The sequence below is a fragment of the Falco biarmicus genome, chromosome 11 (assembly GCF_023638135.1).
Source record: "Falco biarmicus isolate bFalBia1 chromosome 11, bFalBia1.pri, whole genome shotgun sequence".
Classification (NCBI taxonomy): domain Eukaryota; kingdom Metazoa; phylum Chordata; class Aves; order Falconiformes; family Falconidae; genus Falco; species Falco biarmicus.
The window spans coordinates 33,581,542-33,599,172 of record NC_079298.1 but is presented as its reverse complement, the minus strand read 5'-3'; the positions used below and the strand labels follow the sequence as shown (position 1 = coordinate 33,599,172).

General features: G+C 42.3%; 1 protein-coding gene across 3 annotated transcripts in view; it reads right to left on the bottom strand.

Annotated features, from left to right (window-relative positions):
- Window positions 1-17,631, bottom strand: part of C11H1orf21 (chromosome 11 C1orf21 homolog) — a 125,104-nt gene that overhangs the window by 65,727 nt on the left and 41,746 nt on the right. For 2 of the 3 annotated variants that reach the window (XM_056356260.1, XM_056356262.1), the window contains exon 2: window positions 7,186-7,391. In XM_056356260.1, the coding sequence (XP_056212235.1) occupies window positions 7,186-7,279 (94 nt within the window). In that variant the 5' untranslated portion in view covers window positions 7,280-7,391. Of the gene's footprint in view, window positions 1-7,185; window positions 7,392-10,797; window positions 10,933-17,631 lie in introns of those variants that run through there. The other variant, XM_056356261.1, reaches the window with a different exon arrangement.

Below are 17,631 nucleotides of genomic sequence, written 5' to 3'. Positions count from 1 at the left end.
CTTCAGCTTTCAGGCACTGAAGCAGGATCTACTTTATGACATGAGCTGCTGAAATCATGAACAACACGAAAGCTACCCTTTCAGCAGCTCAGCCAGAATCTGAATTTAAGCAATGAAAATCTCCTCCTTTGAAACTCCATGTGATATTTGAAGTTTTGCACCCCTGAGACAGGGGGCCTACATGTCACTCACTTCCATGGAGCTCAGACCAAGCACTGCATGAAATGAGTGCCTGTGGTTGTGCCAGAGTTACTTGTTCATATTTGAAAATGTCTTTTAAAAAGGTTATTGTCTCAAAATATCCAGCATGGTATTAGTCCACTGCATGGTGCTGGTCCCTTTATCCATAATCACTACCGTCCCTCAAACGAGTACGATCTGACATTGCAGAAGCGTGTAAGGACAGCCAAATAAGCTAGAGCAATTACTATTTGGGTGCTAATCAGCTGACCAACTGAGTCAATAAAATAAATGCTGCCAGGCAAAGTCAGCTGTGTATTTCTGTGGAGCCCAGTGCAGCAAGACCTCCTGATCACAGCATGTGTTCACGGTCACCATGACTAAAGTTATATTCCTTAACCTATGGCTTTCCAGATCGTTTCAGTGCAATGAGGACAGCCATGCTTTCTTTCAGAAGAAAGGATTTCTCATTCTCAGCTTTAGTGTTTTTTCCTGACACCTGAGGGAAAGGGGGAGGTAACAGGAAGGTGTTATTCACTGAAAAAAAACTTCTAATATATTTTTCTCACTCCAAATTTTATCTGAAAAATTCCCATCTTCAGAGCTTCAAATGTCCAGAAAATGATTTGCAGAATTTTGTGCACAGGAACAAGGCAGGTTTAGGAAGTTAACTTGTAGTAGTAGACATCTGAACCGTCTTGCCAGGCCCATAGGTATTCTCAAGTGCCCTGAGCAACTACCCGAGACTGAATTTTTAAGTAAAAAGATACTTCTAGGCCTGCCTATTAAGGAAAGAGCCTTCAAAAGAAACTAACCTCTACAAAGGTTTGGGCACAATATTTTTGGAGATGACGATGCATATATAGGAAGTCGCAGTCCCAAATTCCCTGTGCTATTCTCTTCCTGTATACAGTGGGCATGCTTTAAAGGTTTTAATTATTTTAGCATCTTTTAACACTTCCTTCAAATCCACACGGCATACATCAAAATAAGTCAGAGCTCTGCTGTCTCGGGCAGCGGCTGAGATACCCACACGGATGAGACACAAGGAAGGAAATAATTGGTTGTCACAAGGAAGGGATTAGCAGAAGTGAGACAAGCCCACAAAACACACAGGAAGAAAGAAAACACCAACATGACAAAACTCATGACAAGCTGATAAAGATTTTGGGGTTTAAATGGTGGTATTTGTGAACACGAAGCCAAATAAAGCTACCTCCCTCCAGTCCACTTATGGCTGCTACAGGGCGGTGTATTTGTTTTGGGTGGCTAAGCTGAACTCTTCAGTTGTCCTCCCTTGACACTGGTTGTTGCTTTCCTGACTCTGCAGGCTGGCTGCTACCATGCAGGACAGGTCAACACTTGCTGTAGTTAAATACTTTAACTCTCCTGCTTAGATTTTGAACTATGGTATTTTCAAAAGATTTGGGAAGAAATATCGACAGAGCAGAAAACTGCTGGGGAAAAAAAACCCACAAGTGAGGAAGAACAGAGCAGAGATAAGGGCACGCACATCTGCAGGTGATCTGACATCAGGTCCCTCACACGATCTCTCCATGCTGTCCACCTCTAAAACAGGGAAGTTTCAAAGATGACTACACTAGAGCTCGTGAAGCAATCCGATCCTATGTGCATCCATCAGCTTTTCAATCCCATTACAATACCTCATTGCTAAAGATTTCCTTTTCTAGCATTCTCTCAGCTTCTCTGAGATAAATCAGTTTATAAACTATTGTGCTTTACATTCAGCTTTATTTAGACTAGCTGCTATTAATAACAGAAATCCTATCTGGCAATTGCAGCACGGGTATTCCCAGTTTGTCGTAAGATTCCTACCTGCCGTGTTTACTCTCACTTTTGTAAAGCACCCAAGAGCGCCATATAAATGTCCACATTAGCCTCACAGATTAATAAACAGATTCTAAAATCTTTTTCTTCCCCACAACAAGTCATATTACTAGTTATTTTCTTACACAAAAAAATTACACGTCAATAACATCTTCCCCAAATGAACCTTCCATGATTTTTTTAAAATGGCACAAATAAAATTAATCTACAAGAGATGTAATATTATTAAAACATATGTTGAAATCAACAACCCTCACAGCTCTATCACGGCATTTTGTTCTTCATTGGTATTTACATTATTATAGCTCTTATGTATTGCCCTGGAAATCAGCTCAGAAGTGGAATGATGAATAAATGAAGATTTATTATTACTATCCTTATTAGATGGATTTTGAAGTCATTTGAGACCAACAAGACATAATAATCATATTATATTCAATCTTCTCTAGAACATCTTCTTGGATAGGCCTACTAACTCAATTATTTAATACATATTACAGCAAAACACAGTGTGCCTTCCACAATTTGGGATAAGATGGAAATTTTAATGTTTTGTTTTCAGTTAACCAGAATTTGTTCTTACAGAATCCATGGGGTTTATGGTAGGTTTCTCAGTTTTAAACACTAGAGTTTCAAATTTACAGTGAACACCTGGCTCAATGTGTCTGCTCAATTGAAGAAAAAAAAAAAAAAAAAAAAAAAAAAAGGTTAAAAAAAAATCCTCACAGAAGCAATGACCTCTCAGATAGTCAATAGATTTGGCTTCAACCAGCCCCCCAGGGGAAGAAGGAAAAAGCATCTAGAGGCTCTGAGGAAGAGCAGAAGCAGAACTGCACCACTCCAAGCAGTTCAGAAAATAGCCTCTGGATTCAAAGTGACATCTGTAGTCCAGCAGGGTGGATACTAAGACAAACACCACAACTCCTGAAGAAAACTTTGGAAATGTTAAGAGGTGTTCTGGACAGGCCACCTTCTGAGGACTCAGAGGGAGGACTGCAAAACAAGTACAAGGCTCGTGGCAAGCAACCTGAGTGACAACAAAAAGGTACAGGGCAAAGCTGCAGCCCTCTTGGTGCTCATGGCTCCTGCATGGCTTCTTTGCCTGCTTCTCCCATGAAAAGAAGAGGGAAAAGTGCTGATGGACTAGAAATGTGCTCATAGCAAAGGAAGTCTAAGTTGGCAATGCATAATGATGCTGTTCTGGCAACTTCTGCAACATTAACAGAGAATTATTATCCAAGGCACAGAGAGCAAGGAGCTACACAGGAATTACTTAGGTCCTTTCCACCTTTCCTTTACTCATGAAATCCTGTACCATGAGCTTACCCCAAAATGGGAAGCTTGGAGACACAACCATTTACGCAGTTCTGAGACCAGCTCGATGTCTTCTTCAGTTCAGACACGCTGTACATGTACAGCGGAACCTCTTTCACAGCAAGAATCTGTGTTTAACTACAGCCAGACAGGTCTTGTCTCCTGCCCCCAGCACTCTCATTACAGTTACAGCGCTTTCCCATCAGTTACAAGAGTGAACCTTACAACCTTGTAACCCCAGGCTATGACTAATCCCCTTCTCTGCCCTCTGAAATTTCCACCATTATTCAACTTTGACAGCAGAGACAGTATAGAGCAGTCACAGGTTCTACAGCACTGGCAGTCCTTATTGCCCAGCTGGAAAATAAGTGCAGTGGTATCGATGACCATCTAGTTCATCCCTTAGTAGCTCCACCACCTACTTGTGGAGCTGCAATTGTAGCAGTGGAGCAAACTGGGAAAGCTCTTGAGCACCAAAGACAGAGCTCAAAGAAAAAGAAAATTCACATGCTTTGTTGCCAGTGCACTCATTTCTGGAAAAAGAGTGGTATGTAGGAAAGCGAAGGTTTTTCAGCCATGTGGGTAATGCTTACAACCATGCACTACAGAAATCCCTAAGTGCCAAAAAATAAAACCCTGCAGCTTAAGGTATAGGTAAGAGCAAAACTGGGTAGACCCAAATAAAAGTATTTTCATGCCTCTCCTCACTCAAAATGACCTATTTAATGCAAAAGCAAGATGGAAAGTACAACCCTTACTATTGACACTTTCTGCCTGCAGCTCCTCTGGGGATGATGTTCAGAGAAGAAAGAAGAGTACCATTTTCATCTCAGGCGTTAGGCAAACAGCAAGGGGCAATACATGGTAAGCCACATCTTTCAGATCACGCCAGCTGCCCAGGGAAAGCAGCACCAGCACTGAAGTATCTTCCTTTAATTCCATCATTGCTGTTCCAAGTCCTTCAGGATTTCCTCCACTTGTGAAACATCTGAGACAATCTGGGCTACTACAGCTATGAAGCTCATACCTGCTACTTCTGCACAGGCACTTTATGTCAGATTAGTCCCCAGATGCGAACACTGCAAGTGTTCAGCATCAATGAACATCGTGATATATGCATACTAATATTCTCGGGATGTTATTGATGCTATCACACTACATGAGCCACCTTCCAACCCCACTTGTCTCTGTTTTTTTACTTTGCTGCCTCCTTCCCCAAATACACTTCTCTTACAGACTGCCTCCAGTTCCTTTTCCAGTATCTTCTTCCTCCACATGAACCAGCCAATTTCCCTGCCACTCACCTTGGTCTTGCTCTGCCTAGTCATTCTGCAGTTTATTTTTGATCCCTGCAGGCTGCAGAGTACTCTGCTCTTGGCCACTGGCTGGATGAGACACTTCTGTCCCTTCCCAGAAATCAGGAAAGAAACATTCAGCAGTTCTTGGCACCTGGAACTGGACAGGCAACTGCATGATGGAAGTCCTGTGGTGCTTTTTAACCTTTGTTGACTCTGTGGATCCTCCTGTATCTCTGGGAACTTACCCTGCTACAATTTGTCATCCTAGCTGAGATAGTCTGTGCAAATCTAGTACGACTACCCGCTCTCGTTGCAGGGAGCTGATATAACAACAGACCTCTGATACGGCACTTACTTCCTCCTTGATGACTAAAGGAACAACTCTGTGGAATATGTTACATGGAATGAATTTGGAACTAACAACATATAATAGTTTAATAGAAAATGAAGTGGGAAGAACAGTCTGAACTTTCAGATCTAACTTGTAACAAACAATGCAATTGCCACTACAGTTTCCAATACAGAAGAAGAGGGAGCAGGAATCTTACTCGGTCTTCTATGAAAGAGCTCTGGGCGTTTGGCAAGTCCAGAAGATTTTTGAGAAGGATGATAAATATGATGTTAAGGTGTAATTTTCTTGCCTCTCTTTTTTTATATTAAAAAATTGTGTTCAGGAACTATGCAGGGCACTGTACATGTGAAGCATGCTGCTCCCTGTTTTCTGGGCATCTAAGCATCCCGCTGATCATTTATAGGTCCTGAAAGGAGAGCAAGTAGTAAAGCCAAGCCAGGTACACTCTAGCTCACCTTTCGTATATGCCCAGTTCCTGATCTAGAGGCTTTCCCTCAGTAGCAAGGGAAAAAAAGTGGCTTCTGTGCTCATTCTGGTTACCCCTCAACAAGTTGTTTCACTCACAGGCTCCAACTCCTTGCTAAAAAAGGGAAAAGCAACGACAAACTGCGTACCTAAACTAAAGTATGTGCCAGAAAATGGTTAACAGCAGGTAGTATTCCTGACAGTGATAGGCTTCTCTAAAATAAGGGATTAACAGCCCTCAAACGGATCCCGGAATAGCTAAATGATACTGCTGACACCAGCTCAGCTCTATAAAGTGGGAGCCCTTTAAAATCCCTTCAGCCTTCTTGATCCTCTGCCTCCAGATGTTACTTTAGGTTTCTTGTCATTAAAGTTATTATCTTTGGCCCACAGCATGTGGTTAATAAAAAAAAAAACAAACACAACACCAACAAACAAACCAGCTTGAGACACACACATTGCCAAAAATTGCTCCCTCACTAAGGATCAGCTAAAATACAAACTCCTTTGAGAAACTAATAGAGCTTTTTGTTCATGACAGCACTTAAAACCTGTTTTAAACAAAAGCAACATACTGAACTCGCAATTCCAAAATCAGCATCTCCCAGGCTAGTGAAGAGCATGCACAGGAAAACAACCCATCATTTAGTACTGAAGTTTGCTGAACAACTATTTTCTCTTCAGATTATGCCTCTAGGTATTCTTACTTTGGGATCCACTGTGAGAGCAAGCTAGCCCTCAGAAAGGCTGAAAAAGTGAAATATCATTGCTTTTGAAATTAAAGGGAATTTTTTTTTCTGGTAGATGTGTCATTCCTACTACTACACAAACAATCGCTATAAAACCCACCAGAGAACAGAAGTTTGGCATACTCAATAGCAACGCACCTATTTCAAGTATAACAGTACTAAGCTTATTCACAGCTGATTTAACTTTCAGATAGCTATCTGGGCAGATCTAGAAATTTCATTTCTGAACAGTCTTCCAGATAATTTCTAACATCTTAAAAACTGAATTGCAATTTAGATCATTATCTAAAAAGCACTTAGTGTATACTAACAGAATCTGGGCGAGGGGGAAGGGTGAGAAATGAGTCATGAAGCTGACTGTGCATTTTATATCATGTCACTTTACCTTTCCTAATGCACAGGTGTGTGTGACAAGACCTGGATCATAGACCAGTCTTCCCACACAGTGAAACAGACGTTTTCATCCCAGGTTGAGAGCCTCCCAGTGAATCCTTCACAGAAGGTTACTTCTAGTTTCACTGTACCTTCAAACCCTGTTTGCTGTAGGATTTCAGAACTAATGTTTTATTGTTTTACAGGAAAACAGTATTGAGGAATTCTTTTTCTTACTGAACAGGTTTTATTTTTAGGAGAGGAGTCAAGTATTTTAGTACCTAATGACAAATATATAACAGAGAGACAAATATAAATATGAGGGGGTTGTGCAAGTCATCATCTTTGAACTAGTCCAAGGATTTGCAGAGTTAAAGACAGTGCAGTACTGTACATCACTTAGAATGTTATTTTTCCACTAAGGATTTCACTCCGACCTCTGTTTCAGGTGTCATGGTACTGTCCCTTGGAAAGGCCAGCTGCACTGTCATAGTGATTTGTTTTAACATGCATTTTCCTTTATATTTTGTGATAGGTTAAGGCTCCCAAATATACCTTCCAGAACATTCATGATGTTGGGAGAAAGGTGAAATCCTGCAACACTTACCACCAAACACATCTCCGTTCTGATAGTTTTTCCCCTTCTGAGTTTCCTCTTCGTTTTGAACAGTAGAAACATGCTTGGCGGAGGCACAGCCCATAGCTTCATTCAGACTGCTCCAGCTGGACCGAACAACAAACCATGTCTAGAGACGCACGCTCATTGTTTTAAAAATAATTCACCTTCCTGCTTGGTTGTCAAGTCGCTTTTACCTAAAGATGGCAAAAGAGAGAGAAAAATATTGACAAAAGGTAACCTCTAAACGTGGAGCTTCAAGAAGACAAATAATGGGGCTTGTGAAGAGGAGTACAAGAGCACAAGCTGTCTCCATTCTCTTAGATTGTTAAAACCATATTCAATGAACATCTGATATAGGTAGGTCACGATACAGATAGATCAATCCTGCCTTGGGACAGGAGCACAGCAGTTCAACTGAAAGTCTCTTCCAGCCCTATTCTTTAATCCGTGACTTGAAGAAAGCAACACGTGCACAAATATGTTTCCCACCCACCCAGCTATTCCCACAGAATACAGGGGTTTTTTGGAAGGAAGAAATCATCAGTATCTGCTCCTCCTGTTCCTTTTACCAATCTACTCATCAAGCCAGTGCTCTTGCAAAGTGTTTTAGTGATTAAGAGCTGCTAATTGCAAGTGTTCAGACAAAATAACCCCCCTAAATCAATTAAAGATCTTTTGTTAATAGACGTGAAAGGCAATAGCCAGCTGTATTATCTTTTCTCTGGTGTTCATTACTCTACTGAAGCCATAAAACCTCCACCACTCAAAAAGGCAACTATCCCCACTTTAAGATGGAATAACACCCCCTGAACAATCCAGATGTCACATAAACCAAAAGGAGGTAGAAAAAGCTAATTTCCAGCTGCCCTATTTTATGTAAAAAAAATAATTTAAAAACATGAACTGTTTAATTGCTAAATGTTTCCGCACTTGAATAAAAACGACTTCAAAGTTTGATGAGACATCCCGGCTTCCCTTTCCACCAGCCGAACCTTTTGGAAGAGGAGAGCAGCTACTGAAAAACGAGAACCACCCCTTTTTGCCAAGTTGTTTAGTTCAGCTATAGCACAGGATCGTACACATGATCTCTTAATTCATTACTTCTGAGCATTTACTTTAAAAGGATGTGGCTCATATTGCTCCACGCTAACCACAAGAATTGTATCTATAACAGCAGAAGGGTGCTCTTACCTAGGGATACAGCAGCATCTATCCTACCAGAAACATATAACCCTGAAGAAAATCTTTTGAGTTTGATTTCCTTGTGCACCCAGCATGAACAGCGTACCTGCCCGTGCCAAGGCAGCACCGAGACACATCAGGACACAACCTAGGAGGGCTCTGCTGCCATCCTCTGAGAGATTTCCCTGCCCATCCCCAAAGTCACAGAAACAAGGGTATGGCCAGTTGGGTCGAGAGCAATTCTGCTTCTGCTATTGCAGCCACAGGTTCTCTGACGAGCTGCTTTTGCCACGCAAGGGGAAGGACCGCATACAGAACACACGTGGTGTCTGCTCACAGACCAGCTTCCACCTTCCATCTTCCTCTGTACAGAAAGTGGGTTTCTCTACTTAATGAGGACGCTCCACTCAAAGCATACAAATGTATATATGCTCAATCCCTATTCTAAGCAGTTAACCCTCCCAGTCATACCTGTACGTGCATTTTTCTTTATGTTCACTACATTCCCCAACATGCCTTCTCCTTTTTTCCTTCCTCCTATATATGCACACTTGAGCATGAATTTCTAATTACCCCATCCTTCTCTTCCCCCTCAGCCACAGCTAGCCACTCACCTGAAAACACAGCCTTTTAAACCAGGCATTCTTGTTGCTAGTGGAAGGGGTGAGCAGATCCCCCGTGAGCTATTTTTTTTAACCCTATATGGCTACATGCATTATTTTTTTAAAAAGAAAAGCTAGGTTTTGCAGCAAAAGTCAGTATTAAGCTAGGGAAGCTTTCTGCTTCCTCAAACATTTGCCAAGGCTATCCTTCAAGCAGTTTTAATACATCTGCTTGTCAGACGTATAGACAAAGCTAGGGCCCTGCTAAGAAACAAATCGCTCTCAAGATCCCTCTGTGCACATCTGAGCAGTCAATACCCAGAGCAGGCCATCTCAATTACACTGCCACGTGTCATAAATACCAATACACTCATCTTACGTAAACTAGATGAGTTATTCTTCAGTTTTTGCAATGCAGTGAGGGTCGCAGCTGACAATTCATCTTCACCTGTGTCCAAACCGCACGACAGCCTGCATAAAGTAACAGGTCTTCATCTCAGTGTTGGCATGGGAAACAAGGATCCATAAGGATTTCAAGCACCAGCCACACTGTGCTTGCTTAGGAGGTAGGTCAACACACACAGAGGTGTGGGAGATGAAGAAATAGGCTGGGAAAAGGAACTGCTAACTGGACTGGAAATCAAATGTGGACTAATATTCTTAGAAGATACAGATTTGCTTAAATAGCTTTTAATAGACCAGTTGAAACAAATGAGGGGGTAAAATTAATAAAGGTTTACACCAGAGTCCCTGTTTCAGATTTCAGACAAAAGCAGGAACCTCAAGATAAGCTGAGCCTAAAGACAGTAACTCTGATCTCCGATTTAAAATATAACCAGTTATATTATCCCAGGGAAAAGGATGTGGCCGCTATGGGGCAAAGAGCAAGGCGAGACCCAACATAACCCCAGAAAAGACAAGGAGGGGTGTAGGTGGGATTGCTAACAGGCTGCTCATGGGGGAAATCACTGCACACCACAAATCCAGCATCTCCATCACAGAGCAGCTGAACTGCGCTCACAGAAGTACCTGTTGAATGAATTACACTGTTGCCTTATTCAACTATTTTTCCTCTTTCTTTTTCTGTCTGTTAGCAGGGATGATTTACAAAAGGGGAACAGCTGCTTAGTAATAAACCCCAAAGTATTTCATGACATAGCAGTGGGCTGATTTCTGGGAGGGGATTTTTTTTGTGAAGCTTATACATAGCCAACATGTAGCAAAACAAATTGCGAAATACTTATTCATTGATTAGTAGCCAGGAGGGCAATGGTCCCATCACCCAGGACTGGTGAGCTGTAGAGGCAGTCGGGAACAAAGAGATGCAGAACATGAACGCAGAAGTATAAAGCTCCATGGGAGAGGGAAGGAAAAAATACCCACAGTCAAATCTCTCCTGCAGCATCTTGGTAGCACACGCCAATCTCACTGAAAATATGGTCATGTTTGATGGCATGCTGTGATTAAAGGAAACAAACAGGAATACAGGAACTGGAAAATTCACCTTCTACATTAAAGAACAGTAATCACAGCAGTATTTGAAAAATGACACAACTAACACTTGGATTATGGAGGCAATTTCTCCTGGTGCCAATAAATTGGGCTGAGAAACCTACTCCAAAATGACCTCCAAGGTAAGTCTAACACACATTTCCAGACACGTTTCTTGAACTACTGTTAGCGCAGTGCAGTGAGACAGATGACACTGTGACACAGATACCCAAGAAAACCCAGAATTAGCAGAGGATTTAAAACACACACAAAAAAAACCCCCAAACAAACAAAAAGAGTGGGAGAAAAGCAGCATTAATCTTACAAGCGACAAAAATCCAACACCGCGATGCTCTCCAGCTTTACACTGCCCCCAGCCTCAGGGAAACCTTTCTTGCCTGAGTATTGAAGCCCACAGCGACGAGGTTTGGGTATCGCTCAGAAATGAGCTGCTGGTCCTCATTCAGTGGGCTGCCTGCAGAGGGGTTTGAGGATGTGAAACACAGTACTTCGACTGGCAGCAGAATAACACATCCGTTCCACCTCCTCCCCCACTTTTGCACAAATATAATTTTCTCTTTTGTCTTCCTGAGCATTTTGGGGGCACACAGATTTTCAGAAGCCAAAAATAAAAAGAATAAGAAAACCTCAAACCATTTGCAGTTCATGTTCACCACCCACTATCATTAATTATCAAGATTTGAGAGGCAATTTACAAGCTCCAATCTGCATAATGCTAGTGAGAAAAAGCTCTAGGCAGATCAAAAGTGTCTACACAACCTGCTGCATTTAATTTGGGGGTGAAGATTGACATCTTATGTGCGGGTCAAAAGAAGACTATAGACACTCTCAGATGCTGTACTTCATACCCCAAGTTTCTTTCAGGTTAAAGACAGGGGGGCTCCATTCTTAGAATAGAAATTGCTTTTGGAAACCTTAAGCAATGCCTTTTTTTTTTTTTTTTTTTTTAGGCATGTCTATGTTGTGCCTTTTCATTTACCAGCTCTTTCATCACCTCATTAAACTACTCGTCATCCTCTCACCTCTTATTTCTGATGATCATGTCCAAGGCTGCATCCTTGACAAAACACATTTTACTTCCACAGCTGAAAACCAAACACTCAATAGCAAATGGAGGATCTCCAGTGTTTTACAACAAATGTATGTTAATTCTTCTATTACCACAGGTGTATTTGTTTTCAGCTTTATTGCATTGAGGTAACTGATCTCTCATCCTCTTCAGGCTGCTGATATATCTAGAAGTTTCCTTCCATGTTGACCACAGAGGAAATCAGGTTAAAATTTCACAAAGCCCTAGAGATCAAAGCAGTGAGCTTCGTACAACTATGAAAAAACCCCAAGCTACAAAGCAAAACCACACTGGCTTTTCTTATAATACAACCTAGTTCAGGCAGAACCCAAGGATTTCACTTACTGCTATTAATTACACTTATTTCCTGTAAGAAATAAGCCTATTTAATTTCCATTAGATTTCCAAAAAGAAAGCAGCAACAGCATCTTATTTTGCCCTCCATGAGGGTGGCTGGAAGGTAGCACCTAAGAGTCCCCCAACGGTGATACCCCTCTTCCTCAGCGACCCTCCACCAGGCTTTTGGGTTTTTTTTTCTCAACTGCTAAAAGGCATTTTTGAGTCAAAAGGACAGAAATTTTGCCTTTGAAGTACACCAATGGCCTAAGGAAGGGAGAAAAAAAAAATAATCTTATAAGCTCTCTTTCTCCTTCTTCAAATTACTCAAACCAGCACTGCTAGTGTATAACATAGCTATATTGAAAATTAACCCCCTGAATTGATAAATGAACAGGCCAAGGTTACAGCAGAATGACAGTTCCAAGCATTCTGGAGCAACTTGCAGTGGCAGAAGAGGAAAAAGAAAAGTCAGAGTGAGTGGTGATGCTCCGGTCCTTTGAATCCACAGGCAGAACATGCTCCCCTTCACCTGTTAATACTAATAGCTATGAAACTAAGCATTTTCTCCCCTTTATGAATTGTCTTGTCTCTGCGATGCAAGATTTCTGTGTTTATTACCACACTTCAACATCCTATTGGAAACACACTGTTCCAGCCAGCTGCGTGAATGCAGCAGTAATCTCGCTGAAAGGGAAAAGAATTAGCACGGTGCTATAAAATCAATAACGCACAAGGAAACGCAAAGACAACACCCCACAGTTTTACAGCATTTTACTCAAGCTGCACTAAAAATACCATTGACAAACTAAACCAGCCTAGTTACTTAGTTGGATGGTGGAACCGCCAGTTGCGTCTATCCTCCCTTGAGAAGCCGTGCTCAGCAGAAATCACATTTGAAGCATTCACTTCTCAAAGAGAAAACAAGAACACTGCAATTTAACAGCTAAAGAGACCCAACAGAAAAACCAAAGCAGCTCACCTACCTAGTTTTTCCCAACAGGGAGGGCCTGGTTTGAATTAATGCTACTAATTCATATTATCAGGTTATTAGTTCTATTATAGAACAGACTTTGTTCCACTGAGGCTTATCTTACCTTTTTTATCAGCAAAATTAGCCTCTTATTTTCTTTTCTTTTGTTTGCAATCAGCATTTCTGCTGATCCATGTTTTTTTATGTATAAAAGCAACAAGAGATTTCCAAACAGAAGAGCTCTCAACAGCAACACAATGCTTCTAGGGAACGTTTTCTCCTTACTTGGTCTCATAAGGAAAAACACCACCAGCAAGTCCTTGGGAAGAGATTTCACAAATCCCATAGTAAAATGCAAAGGAGGAAGGGAAGGGGAATCGCATTGCTATCTTCTTCATTCACACAGGGAGAAATTAAAGTAACACCAATGTGAAAAGCCCAGCAACCCAGGAGTAAGACATGTCAGTCACAGGACCTGCCATTTTTGCTGCTTCCAAAGGAAATTAAATAGGTTTTACTGGTTTTGCTTTTTAAACCTCAAATACTTTAGAAGTAGTGATAGGAAGATTACAACCACCATTACAGAATGCAGTTCTAAGCACCTAATTATTTTTTTTTCTTGTTTCTAGGAAAATCAATAGACAAAATGTTGAGGACAGATGAGGCTTTACAAGACTATGGGCTGGCAATGCTGTAGGGTTTTTTTACCTTGCACACAAAGGAAAAACACACTGGAGATGGTATGCTGCTGGTGAGAAAGCATTATTTTCATATAATGTATTTTACCTGCACAGCCTCTTTCAAGCCAGCAGCAGTGCCACTGCTTCTCTTTACCATAGCAGGCAGTGCTACTCAACCAGAATTTCCACAGAATTAGGATGTTTATCCTACATACTTCCCCTTTGCAGAAAAAACAAGCACTTTTCATTAAAAGTAAGATCACATGACAATAAGCCGAGAACACCTTCAACATTGCCTGCTTCTATACGAACAATGGCTATAGCTGTTACAAGGCCATTACAGAACTGCAGTAAAGATCTCCGCAACACACACAAAATGTTCAGATGCGTGTTTGCTATCAAACACATTTCAGAGCCACTTTCAGAACCGGTGGGTCACTACAGTATCTCAGTCCATTGCCCAGTACTTCTCTTGTGGGTCACAGTCAGCACCAGATAATTGAAAACCCAACATAAACCAGCATGAGGGACTGGATTCAAGTCAGCAAGACCCCTTCTTCCACTGACTTTAAGTGGCTTGAGGTCACTTCCTAGAAATTTAATTTCATGGAAGAAAGATTGTTTTGTGATTTATTTCCAAACAGCTTTTGGAAATGTAGTGCTGGTGATCACAGCCCAGCCAGGCACGCTGGTGTGATGGGAGATACTAGACAGGCCTACAGAAAAGCCGGGTTCGATTCTCCTTAGTACCTGACTTTCCTGTATATCTAAGCATAATCTCCAGCACTTACCGTAATGGGAAGGGTGCCCAAGTACCTCTCAAGTATAAAGAAAACCAACAATAAGCTCTCCTATTTGATTTTACTTGTCTTCATGGTTTCAGAGCAAGATATGGTTTACTGAGCAAGATACAGTAAAACGCCCCGAGGTACAGGAACAGTGATTTATACGACATTTTGTACACGTCTAAGTACAGGTCTGAGCATCATCTCCCTTCCGAGATCTCACTCCTCTTGCTTTACCCTATTAAGAATTTAAAGATGCAGGCATTACACGTAGCCAATCAATCCCATCATTTAGAATTAGACTAAAATAAAATTATGTAGTAGCTGTAGCTGCTCCATCAACAAAATCATTCACTTTGGAGGAAAATCTTGAGAGAGAATTACCACACTGAAACAGCAGCTTCATCCTCCTGAACTCCTCCTGCCCTCTTCCCACCAGTGATGGGGGACGCACCCCCAGATGTAAACACTGACTTTGGCCTGAAGTTGAACTGTTTTCATGACTGTCCCTCTCCCAGAAATAGCAGTGGCTCAACAAGTCTCCTAAAAATGCAAAACACATACTTCTTTAGAAAAAACAGTAAAAGCACCGAGCACCTAATACCACACGTCGGTGGCATTAAACTTGCAGACTTGCACTTTTTAGACTTGGAGGTCTAATTTTTATTCGTTGTTCTTCAACACATTTCCTTTCCAAACTACTTCTTAGTCTTTCTCATGTGCTACCATGATGGTATAAGATGCTGTGCAAGATGCCACCTCTCCACCCTGTGTGGCAATGATTAGCATCTTCCAAAACTAAGTAAGAGCACCTTCTGCTCCATCATATCACAAATCCAGCACAGCTGCACTGCCCAGGAAAGGGACTCGTAGACTTCCTGAGAGCCAGGGTGTACGCAGGAGTCTCCATACCTGCTCTTCAGCCCATCCAACCTCAGTGCCATGCACCCACCCGAGGTGGTGGTGGCAGTGTGAAGTGATGCTGAAAAAGCAGAGATTAATTCTTGCTCTCCGATACCAGGGTACAGCATCTCCTGATACAGAAAAACTCCTGTGAGCCCCAAGACTGAAAGCACACCAAAAGCACCAGTGCTGTGCCACCTGGCTCTGCTGGGCAGGAAAGAAGAGGACTGGGGCTGACCTACCACCCACTGCTGCAGTGAAAAGGCAGTGAAGCCACCCCACTGCAGGGAGGAAGATTGGGGCAGGGTGTATTGCAACAAGACTGATCTATACAACATGAAATGATGGCACTGAGGGAAGGGGGCTGATGAATTAAGTCTCCTATGACCAAATCCATTTAATCCCCGTGTGTACTGTACTCCACACCAACAAATAACAGTGCACCTATGGCCGAAACAACACAAAGCTAATTGCTAATTGCCAATCCCAAAAAACTGCCAATACAACTTGCACGACCCAAAAGCAACCAGGTGACCTCTGAGGTTTTAGTTGGCATGGAAAACCGAGGGTCTCCTAGACACTGAGTTGTAGAAACATTACAGCCTGCTAACCAGTCACTGAGACAAGAGATGTCGGATGGAAGCCCTGATTATTGAATCCCTGAGGTGCAGAGTGACACACAGGTTACGTGACGTCCTTCCAAACAAGCTGGACAAACATCCATCACTGATGGAGCACACTGTCAAGTACATCATCAAACAACTTTTGCCATTAATGGGTAAGGGCAACTTTGATACTTCTATGCAGTCTTGTTTCAGACAAGGTGAAAAATAGTTCCTGTGGGCTTGTGTGCATTTTTTTTTTAAGCACAAGGATTCCTAATGCAGTGATCTTTAATTGCACATTTTCAGGGTCCCGCCACCCTTTAGACCCACTATTCTATCGAAACAGCTCTATGATAAAAAGCCCCCCAGTCAGTTGACTGGGTGTTCCCTAAAAAAATCTTTAAAAACATACACAGATGAGATGACAGACCCCATCATCTCACCTTGTCTCCAGCTGCATCAATCAATAATGACCACAAATACAGCAACAACTAATCTATCTCCCCAGATGATCGCCTTCAAACGTACAGCATGGGATTATCCCACCTCACCTTGGGAAAACTACTTTCAGTCCCTCTAACGTGCCTCAAACATATGCTCTCCAGTTATGCTGTGCTCTTTCAGCTTTCACCTAGAGACCTTTCCTTGCTCCCTAGTAAATTTGGCCAAGCAGCAAGTTTCACTGCAGAGGAAGGAGGGAGCAGCTGCAACCTAGAGGGGGGCTGCTGGATGCCTCCGCAGCAATACAGAGCCCATGATCTGCCCCTCGGGTCACTTCTGATGCATTTTTCATCCAAAGAGCTGTGGCAGGAGCTACTTCATGTGCCACTTAGGTTGAAATTAAAACAAAACAACTCAGCTATGCAGAAGCCAAGGGGGTTAGATGCTGGGGAACTGCTGCTAATGTGTCAACAAGGAAACATTTGCCATATGCACCTCTGCTGTTTCTGTACAATTAAAGCACGAAACAATTTAAATGGCCTCCTTTTTTTGGAGATGAGCTAGAGAAAGAAGAAATCTTTCTTTGCTAACCCGGTAACACTTCAATGACAAAGAAAGTGCAGCAATGCTGCTCAAAACCACAGGAGGTGGCTTGTTCAGGCCAGAGAGAAGTAATCCCAGTACAGGCACCCATTCCTGTGCATGGCTGCCCACTCTACAGCTGAAACGACAGCTACAACCTAGCTAAAAAATCATGTTAAAATCAATGATAAAAGCTAACAAAGCGGTTCATTTCATTCTTAGCTTTTGTGAACAACTGTATAGGGTTCAGCATTTCTACTGAGGATTTTTTTCACACACTCAGGAGATTTCCTAACCGTAGTCCTACGTAAATGGCACAAGTAGGAATGACTGGGATGCACACTGCAACCCACATTCCCGAAGTTACACTACTGACTGCTTCCTCTTGCTTAGCAGGGTTACTCCTCAGGATCAAAGAGAAAACAGGGGGTTTGGAGCTGAAAGCCAGAGTACAAGAATGTTTGTGTTGGTACGGTGTGACCCAAGAGCCCTACATGATACCCTATACGATATTGCACTCCATGGTGCAGCTTATCCCCAGGAAACCCAAGCTGGGAGGGCAGCTATGAAAGCAGGCTGTGCTCAGGAGCTGGAGAGCTTTAGGATTCTCAGGCCAAGAACAGGGAGCCGAAAAAACACAGGCGAGAGAGGAGCTGGACTGCGGGGAGGAAAAGCAGTGTCACTGCTCCTGTAAAGCCTGTTGTGATCCATCTCCTTCTTTGATGGCGTCTCCCCATCCAACACTTAGGCACGGGCACTTCTGG